The sequence below is a fragment of the Poecilia reticulata genome, linkage group LG20 (assembly GCF_000633615.1).
Source record: "Poecilia reticulata strain Guanapo linkage group LG20, Guppy_female_1.0+MT, whole genome shotgun sequence".
Classification (NCBI taxonomy): Eukaryota; Metazoa; Chordata; class Actinopteri; order Cyprinodontiformes; family Poeciliidae; genus Poecilia; species Poecilia reticulata.
Window position 1 is genome coordinate 9,281,838 of NC_024350.1, and position 10,066 is coordinate 9,291,903.

Sequence of the window (10,066 nt, forward strand, 5' to 3'; positions counted from 1 at the left end):
ATTAGTTTCATTTACATAAAAAAGCAACATATATTCCTATGGTACTTTGGCATCTTATTGAGAAAACTGTAACACATTTTTTACTCTTTATAACCTTGGTGTATGTTGAAAGCAGCAACTTGTTCTTGCCTAGGATGCTAGTTTTAGCTTGCCTTCACATGTGCAGTGCAACTCGGTTGCTTTACGTAGAGGTGAAGTTTAAAACCCACTCAACAAAGTTCAAAACATGGTGTGTTTAATTTGACTAATTACTCAATATGCATGGGTTTCATTTTTATGGGCTTTACACCATCCTTCTCCAATGCACTTGTTTCATGTAATAAATGAATACATATATTTTATGGCATTTTTTTTGTTTAGATTTCTAATCTGGATTTATGACCTCTAGGGGGCATATTGTTAGTTTGGGCGATCTTAAGCAGTTGGTTAGTTTTTTTTGGGCTTGCTCAGCTCTCAAATCTGTAATAATTACTGTGGATTTGGCTGGAAGTCAGCCATCAAACAGGCCCAAACACACCCCATAAGATAAGGATGCTCCCAAATACCCAACCAACATTCCCATATGGGGCCTATACTTGAAGGAAATTGGCTTATGAATGGGCCTCAAGCAGAACTAACTGTGGATAATTTATGACCTACAGTTGATTTCTTAAACAGGTTTCATATAGGTCAACTGTACAGGTAAAAAGTGGCACCCACAGAGATTACATACATACATTGGCTAAACCAGCTGATTTTCTATGTATATTTTAGAGATCTACAAAAGGCTCAAAATGCTGTCTCATACAGGAGAAACCCATTCTGAGCCCCTGAAAATTGTACCAGTTCAGCCTAAGCAAAGTCAATATGGGGCCCCACAAGTACATGCTGGCTGGGGATATGGTTCCACATAGAATATTCAATAAGAGAATAACAGGGAGACCATTTATATTCAGACTATGCTTTAAGTGGGCTGATTTGCTTTGATGTCCAATCTCCCTCTTCATCAGGCATGGTGCCACTGAAGAGGAGTCTCACTCCTCCCACTGCCTGCGAGGAGCAACCGGTAGTTGCCAAATTAGATGCACTTCTAATTTTTGTATTTATTAATTTTTTTTTTTTTAAGGAGGCCGCAAAAGACATGAGTTTAAAAACAATTTTGGAGGCACAGGAGCGCAATCTCAGCTCACATCCGGTGAAGATTTACACAAGCATGTAGCCTATTGCAGCTTCCCTTGGTTTGAGTCTGAGCAACCTACACACAAGCTGCATAACACATGATGTGTTAAAGCCACAAGGACGCTTGTGGGCTCTTACCGCCATCGCCGTACGTTTCGACCCCATATCCATCCTGCAGCCCGTTGCTCCAGGTCCCCTCGTATCTGGCAGGTGTGTTGTGGCTTTGCCGGACCCCGTAGCGACCCTTAAAGCCGTGACTCCACTCTCCTCGATAGATCCACCTGCCTTTATTCTCCACGCCGAGCCCGTGCCGCTTCCCCTGGGACCAGTAGCCCTTGTAGGTATTCCCGCTTGGCCAGGTGTAAACCCCTACGATCTCGAAGCCGTGCGACCAGGACCCGGCGTATTCGCCCTGGCCCTTGGGTCCGGTGCAAATGCCGTGCCCGTGGGCTTTGCCATCCTCCCACCCCCCGCAGTAAGTGCCACCGTCGTCGAAGTCAAACCTTCCGCCCGTCATTCAGATAAAAGGCTGGGGGAAAAAAAAACGCAGATCGCGCTGCTGCTGTTGCTGCTGTTGCTGCTGCTGCTGCTGCTGCAGACTCGGGCGTCTCCAGGACCGAAGTGGGCTGTTCCAGAACTGGCGCTGTGATGGAAGGGACGATGGCAAGCAGGATGATGATAATGATGATGACTAGAGAGGAGCGAGAAATCAGAGAGGATGAGGAAACCCAGACACCGATATGTAATACAAATGGCATGCGTAATGGCAAGAGTAAAGGTATGAGTGGTGGGCGTCATTTACCGGAGGCGCACACCCGGATTCTCCGCTGTGTGTTGCTCGTCTCCCCCCTCTCACCCACTGATCACAGAGGGAGAGAGAGAGGTATGGAGACCCTGCTGAAGAAAAAGGCACCGGGCCAATCGCGACGTCACGCCACGGAGGACCTCCCACTCTCATCTCTGCCTGTCGCGCTACCACCCCTCGCTGAAGAGCCTTGACGCCTCAGCCCTACCAAAATAAGGCACCTCTATATTTGTGTCACATTTGAAAGACGCGCCTTGCAGGCCACAGGTGTAAATGTCGACAGTAGCTGTACGCCCAACAAACGCGTTTACCGTAATTATTAATGGTGATATTATAGCTTTATTTTTTTGAACTAAAAATAAACAGTAGGAGTGTATAATTATGATGACAGCACTAAGCAGAGCGCATTCTTAAAAAAAAAAAAGACTTGGTGGTATTTTTTAAATCTATTAAAATATCAACGGGATTCAAAAAGAAAATCAAAGGAAATCATACTCATAACTTTAATTAGCTGGATCCATCAACTTAATTATTTAGTATTTTGTAGGCCTGATAAAGCCCAAGAGATGGTTGTCTTTTAGAAGAACAAGAATAGGGCACCCTCTGCTGTAAAATGATTGTTATTGCATATAAATGATTAAAAACTATATATATATATATATATATATATATATATTTGGGAAGAAATACAAAATACAGATCGCACTGTTCAGATTTTTATTGTTTTAAAATAATAAACACAACGTATAAAGTTTCTTCTGCACAGTTTGTTACATAAATCCTCCATAAAATACATGTTGTGGATTCAATTTAATTGGAGTGTGACACTTGTTGCAAACGATCTTTGTCATGTTGTTTACGCAGAAACATGACCGAGTGAGCGTTGTGGGGAGCAAACTATCTCTGACGTATTTTTCTCCGGTAACCTAGTCAACAAGAATTTAGGCATAAGAAAGTAAACATCTCATGAACATTGAATGTATTTTAAATGCTTTGTGCCTCGGAAAACTTTAGACTTTGTAAGTGTTTATTTTTCTTTCTGTTATATTTCCATTACAGAAACGTTTTGAAGGTAGCATTAAGATGTGTGTATTAGTTTGTGATGCATTCTTCCCTTTTGTTGTATGTCAGTTACAAAAAAAGAAAGAAAGAAAGAAAAACTGTTTATAAAAGATCAGTTAAGAAAAGCAAACCATGTGTGGAGACTTTTTTGGCTGTTCGTTGGCTGTCTACACATAATCACTGGTGGACAAGATCGAAGAACAATAATGAATCAGATACTGTTAAAATTCGTGATATGGCTGAAATGTGAGTTTTGTAATGTAACATTGCATACTCATACTGTTCATTAATAAATAGAAAAAGGGTTAAAGAGTACCTTGGAGCTCAATGACTTGACCTTGTGCTTACTTACTTACTGGAGTAAAATTAAAGTAAAGCAAAAGTGTTTTTTAATTTTATTTTTATTCCAAGTTCCACGCCTGGCCAGCAGGGGGTGCAACAATGTGAACCTTGACGTGGCGCCTTCCCATCCTCTTGTCCCCTCGTAAGGCTAACAGATAAAATGGCGTCGGAAAACGGCTCTGAAACCCAAGATGAGAAAGCAGCTCTTCTACAGGCCAGCTCAGAAGAAGAGACGCGACAACCGGGTGGCACAGTGTTGTGTAACAATGACTCAAAACTGACGCTGTATCACTGGACCCAGTCCTTCAATTCTCAGAAGGTGAGTAGGTGTCATCAAGTTTCAGCACCAAATGTCAGTGGACAGCTCCCTGATACAGATTTATTGACAGTTTCAACAATGAAACTGGAACAATGTGACTCGAAATTTAAAAAAAAATATTATTAAAAGTACAAAGTTACATTTTCGCGACATTTATTCATTTAAACCGTTGCATATTTGATTAAATTATTTCAGGGGTATGAAAAGAGAAGATCTCTACTGACCGTTACATTTATCATTTAGGTGCGTCTGGCCATAGCAGAGAAAGGTTTGCGCTGTGAGGAGTATGATGTGAGCCTTCCTCTCAGTGAACACAATGAGCCGTGGTTTATGCGTCTAAACCCTGCGGGTGAGGTGCCGGTTCTGGTCCACAACAAAAGAGTCATCTGTGATCCAACACAGATCATGGATTATCTGGAGGATAACTTTAGCTATGGTAAGACTACAGTACTTTGCAAAAAAAAAAGTCATACCACTTAAACTTTATAACATTTGGCCTCATTAATATGATTAAATTATGGCTAGGTTGACTAATTTAGTAGTTTCAGAATGGATTTCTGATAAGTTTGAAAAAGAGGGCAGCAAGGCATCTGATGTTAGAATATTTGGCTCCTTTTAGTTCATTTGTCTACTTTTCTCTTTTCTGTTCAGTTTTGTTCAAAACTGCATGTGTGTTTATTTTTATTTGCTTTTAACGTCTGTCTTGGTTTGCATTCATCCACGTGCTCTTAAGATTCTGCACTGCAAATGAAATGAAAACAAATCAGGCAAGTATGAGTTTACTTAAGTTGAAACTCTTCTTTTCAAAATATCGTCAATCGTCATCATTTCATCACTGCATTTTTAAACTGCCTTTTTTGCACACGTCTTCTAAAGGCCTGTCTAAGAACAAGTCAGATGTTTACGTTCAGATTAGTAAGGCTGAATAAATATGAATTATTTGGACCACAACAATGGACAGCTTTGAAATTGTAGGATACACTTATTAGTTTTCCTTCAGTAAATTAACAATCACGAGAGTTTTTTTTGTTTTTTTTTGTTTCATGACTGAATATCTGTTGTGCTAACTTTTAACTGTTTCCTTGGCCTGTGTATCTCCAGAGGGAACTCCCAGGCTGGTTCCTGAGGAGAGCAGCAGGTACTATCTCAGAGTGCAGCACTACAGGGAGCTGCTAGACTCGCTGCCCATGGACGCATACACGCACGGCTGTATCCTTCATCCTGAGATCACTGCTGACTCCCACATCCCTGCATATGCCGCTGCATCGATACGAAGTAAGGCAACCTGAGATGCAGAGCAGTTTAAGGTTTAGACCCTATAGATGCCATTTGTTATTCTTCACTTGGATGTTACGTCGGTTGCCCAAAACTCCTGCTGCTTATTTTAGTTATTCCTCTGCCTACATATATTGCACCCTGTATTGTACAATTCCTTTTAATTCTCCGTGCAATTTAAATTTTTTGTAATTCTTATTAATTTAAAGGGTCAAGGTAAAACAACGTTATTTGATAACATTTCAGAAAGACCGACAGACTAAAACTGATACCTTTAAGTCAAAATTTAACATGCAAAATTCATCATAAACATGAATGTTGTACCTGTTTTTGGCTTTTAATGATTTATTTGATTGTGTTCTTTCAGGGCTTGAAAGAAATATACAACAGAAAACATATGAACTTTGAAATCAAAAAAGTGGATGTATGAGTTTGACTTTTCTGGGATGGATTTTTGTACAGTGTACACATGGTCAGCAATATACATGTGTATATATATATATATATATATATATATATATATATATATATATATACATACATTCCTCTAGAACCATGTAATAGGAATATCCATATCCTTGTTTAAATTTGACTGAAGGTTCCTTAGCACATTACAAACATATGGTGTTAATCTGACAGGATATGTGATCTATATACTTGGGATAACTGGTAGAGTTAACTTAGATTGTTAGGTTTCCTGGATTAAAGGTGTTTGAGACTATTGTCCTGTTGAAACACTCACCAAAATAAAATGTTCAACCTTGTGCAATGCTTCTGTGCCAATGGCAGCAAAACAAACCCGAAACATGTCGCTTCCACTGCTATCACTGACAAGTCAGCACAATGCTCTTTAATCAGAAAGCTTTACCTTGCCTCCTCCAAACATGCTAATTTTTTACTGCAGTCAGATAGCTCTATGTTTGCTAGTATTTTTTAATTACCTCTACAAAGGAACATTTCAAAGGCACCATTAAAGGCTCATTGGGAGTATACACCAGAACCTTCCATCAGCATAATCTTTCCATAAAAATAACTGATTTCACACTGAAATCTAAAGTGCGCCTCATGATGCCCGTGCCTGTTTGTTGTTGGCAGCACAGATTGGAAACACGCAGACGGAGCTGGCGAAACTGGCTGAGCAGAACCCGGAGCTTAAAGATGCTTACATAGCAAAACAGAGGCGTTTGAAAGTAAGTTGGGGTAACAAAATTAGCAAACTGCCAAATGTGCAAAAAATGGAATTTAGAACCAAACGTCTTGACTAATCACTTTTCCTATTCTACTTCTTTTCGACTGTGTCTGAATTGGGTCGTAACTTAAGCTAAAAAAAAAAAAGTGTACTTCTATGATTAGCTGGAGAGATTTATTTTTATCTACACTCAAGTTTCAATTGAGTGTAGATTCAGAACATTTAGTAATTGATTTTGATGTGCCAGATGTGAATAAGTTTAAAATAAAATCATTCTCAGCTTACGTTAATGTTTGGAAACTATTTCTTCTTTAGTTGGCCTTAATAATAAATATGAACTAAAGAAAATCTCAATATGAGGGCATTACTGGAGAGTTTGCCAGTCAGACTGATCATTTCAAGCCTTAATTTCTTTCAGTGTGTTGATGTGCAATGTAGAATAAAGGTACATGATTTCCATAATCATCTCTAATCAAATGTCTCTCTACAGTAAGGTAATTTTACTTAAATAGCACATTTTCAGCAACAAAGCAATTCAAAGTGCTTTACATGAGTTACAAAAGAAATACAAACAAATTAACAAACTGAAGGAAAGAACAAAAGAAGAAAAATAATCTAATAATGTTGATCCAAAGTATATAAACTAGATACCTTTGTTCAGGGTTGCTAGATAAGTGTAAGTAAGTATCCTCTGGTCTAATTCTTTGTCTGGGTTGGAAGGACAAGAGTCTAAAAAGTAGTTGCTCAGGTAGTTTTTTTTTCTGGATTCTAAGTTTGCTCTAATCCATGTAGTCCAAGCTGTTTGACCATGACAACATGAAGTATCTCAAGAAGCTCCTGGATGAACTGGAAAGTGTGATGGACCAAGTGGAGACAGAATTGCAGAGGAGAGCGGAGGAAACACCTGGTATGTCAGAAAACAACTGCTGTAAGCAACATTTAGCATCAACATTTTTTTATTTTTAAAAAATTTCTCTTTAAACGCGTCTTTCATCTCCTGTCTTCCCAGAGGAAGGCAAACCATCGTGGCTGTGCGGAGATTTCTTCAGCATTGCCGACGTCTCTCTGGCGGTCACCTTGCACCGCTTGAAGTTTCTCGGTCTCTCCCGACGCTACTGGGGCAACGGCAGCCGGGTCAACGTGGAAACGTACTACGAGCGTGTTGTGGAGCGCCCGGCCTTCCGGAGGGTGCTGGGCCACGTCAACAACATCTTGATCTCTGCTGTCCTTCCTGTGGCGTTCCGGGTCGCCAGAAAGAACGCTCCTGTTATAGTCGGCACGACTCTGCTGGTCGGGGTCCTTGGGGGAGCTACGTATCTCACCTTTCTCTACATGAAGAAGAGGCTCAGTCTCTTTAGTTGAAAGTTGAATTAAACTGATTTAAGCCATTATTGGTCATATTACACAGATCTGCTACATCTAGCTCTACTATTCAGCGCTGTTTTTTCTGTTGCCTGTTGCGCACAATGGACTTATATCCATCCTTATTTACTGCTAATTTAAGGTATGTACTTGTGCTCTGATCTTTGCTAGTCACATGTAACAGAACATTTACCGTTAAAGCTAAAAATATTATATTAAGTAGGCCAGCATTTCGTTACATGGAAGGATAATCACTTCTTGGTTTCATCTGAAATGTCTTTGAAGTCACCATGGCTGCACATGAATGGTACATTTATGCCTGGCAGCCCTTAAAGTAGAACAGTGTATATATGTAATATTAAATACAATGACGACCAAATACAAGGTGATATTGATTAGACAAGAATGAAATACGTTTTACGAAAAACAGAAACTATGTTTAAGTGTTAACATTTTTTTCCTCAAATGTGAAAACTCAAAGATGATCAATCTGATCTTTTATTTTAATACCGCTATTTCAAATATATACATATGTCTATTCAAAGACAGGCTTGTTTGATTGATACTGAAATTTGCATGGTTGGGATTTTAAAAAGAAACTGTTCTGACAGCCCATAGTCCAGTTTTTGCACTTTATTTCGCAAAGACTTATCATTGTTTTCTCTGCCGTATTTCAATTGTACAAACAGATGGCTTCATGCTTTCTGAAAGCTTTGTTGGTTTTTCAGTCTTGCATATGTGTTTAGGGCCTAACGTACATATGCAGGGTATTGGTCTAATTTACGTGTCTGACAAATAAACTTCCAAACAACTTCAAGGTTTTACCTTGCATTCATTTGCCACTGAGAGGAGCATCTAAAAAGTATATGTATTTGAAATTATTACAGTGGTTTCAAATATTCCCATCAATCATTACATGTTTTTTTTTTTTATTATGATTGACCCACACATAACTGTCTAAAATTATTGGTCACTTAACTGTGTATAGAGCATTGGTTACAGGCGGTCTGGTGCCTGTTTCCAGTGGCCATTGGACGAGGTTCATGGTGATTTAGAGAGACCAATTAACCTCCAGAGGGAATTCATTCATGCACAGGCATGAACATGTATATTTCATGCCCAGGCTAGGATTTTAACCCAGGATCTCCTGACAACAGTGCAATCCACTGTTCCACCAAGCACTCTTTTCAGTCTGTGAAGACAGGAATTATTTTGATTCTAACTAGAAGAGATGAACCTGTGCGCGTGACATGAGGAGAAAATTAAAATATAGGAAATGTCACACCTTGAAATTTTGCATACATTACACAGCCATGTGCTGCTGATCTTTGCAGTTCTTCCACAGATACAGTGGGTGTCTTTGCTTTTCCTTCCTTAATAGTTTCCTTGACCTTGAAGTTTGTGGTCATAAGGTGAAAAAAATGTGAAACACCACAAGTGAAAAAAAACTTCTGCGAAGCCCTGCAAGTCAACATCTACAGTACTCTGTTTTCCCAGTCAGAGCCTCCCCCACGCCTCAACAAATCGATAATTAACATGTGCATGGCCTCCATTCAGATTCCGCCTCACGTGAGCTCAGCCTCACATAAGAACAGACGCAGGGACTTTTCGACAAAGTCTGCCGTTTTTGTTTTTCGGTGTCCAAGGAGCTGCTCAGTGGGGCTGTCAAAGGAAATTCCCATACATGTGTTGAAGCCACATGAGGGTTGAGATGTTGAGAACAAAAACAACTCAAAAACTTAACATTAGCTCACACGAGCACATTAGCTTTGGAAAATCATGCTAGTGTTTTTGAGTATCAACCAAAATGATGCCATTTTTGTTCTGGAGTTACGTAACAGAGGTCCTATTACAGGTCCCCTTATTTCTTTCTAAGCCAACAGTTTGAAAATCCATACTTTTGTTAGTGTGGTCAAAAACTAGCCATTGTATGTTTTATCCACTAGATGGCAGTGTTTCCTCATACTCATCTGACAGGGGTGATAAGCTAATGTTTGTTGTTTCAGGCAGGGGCAAAAGATGCTGCTTAAAAAAATATAAACCACTAAAGGATCTAATTTTTTAACTGAAAGTAATATTTTGCATAGCATAGCAATATACATTGCATGTAGTATGCATAACAATACTATGGAAGCACGTTTCTGACAAATTTTTGAATCTTATTAAAAATCATTTTCATTAGTTATCTCAATATAATGGGATGTTGTTGTTTTTTCATCAGTTAGCAGAAAAAAACAAAACAAAACAAAAAGAACAACCTTATGTTTTTTGGGAATAAGTTCTGCACAGATTTTTGAGACCTGTCTGAAAAATCTCTAAATTGTTGCATCACAATTTTGTTACCTGGCAATCCCAAGCCAAGCCCAGCACCTCACCTGGCAATCCAAGTGGAGCTCCCCCCACTTCAGTCAAGACGTTAACCCTAACTCTGCAACGGCTGCTTGAAAACGAAAATGTTTTGTTGTTGGCTGCAATGCAGAGCATGGGTCCATGCATTTTCTCCCAGTCAGGTAGAACAGAGCTGCGTGGCTTAGTTTTATTTGTGCTCTGCAAT

General features: G+C 39.4%; 2 protein-coding genes across 2 annotated transcripts in view; one reads left to right on the plus strand and one right to left on the minus strand.

The window, feature by feature from the left end:
• Positions 1-2,207, minus strand: part of jph1a (junctophilin 1a) — a 38,885-nt gene extending 36,678 nt beyond the window's left edge. The window contains exons 1-2 of the mRNA XM_008438658.2: positions 1,961-2,207; positions 1,297-1,849 (exon numbers count right to left, since the gene is read on the minus strand). Coding sequence (XP_008436880.1) covers positions 1,297-1,675 — 379 coding nt within the window. The 5' untranslated portion in view covers positions 1,676-1,849; positions 1,961-2,207. The remainder of the gene's footprint in view (positions 1-1,296; positions 1,850-1,960) is intronic.
• A 668-nt stretch (positions 2,208-2,875) lies between these two features.
• gdap1 (ganglioside induced differentiation associated protein 1) lies at positions 2,876-8,329 on the plus strand. Its single transcript, XM_008438657.2, has 7 exons — positions 2,876-2,982; positions 3,437-3,686; positions 3,930-4,122; positions 4,788-4,961; positions 6,057-6,151; positions 6,943-7,057; positions 7,160-8,329. The coding sequence occupies exons 2-7, from the start codon at positions 3,528-3,530 to the stop codon at positions 7,510-7,512; spliced, it is 1,089 nt and encodes a 362-aa protein (XP_008436879.1). The 5' UTR covers positions 2,876-2,982; positions 3,437-3,527; the 3' UTR covers positions 7,513-8,329.
• The last annotated feature ends 1,737 nt before the right edge of the window (positions 8,330-10,066 follow it).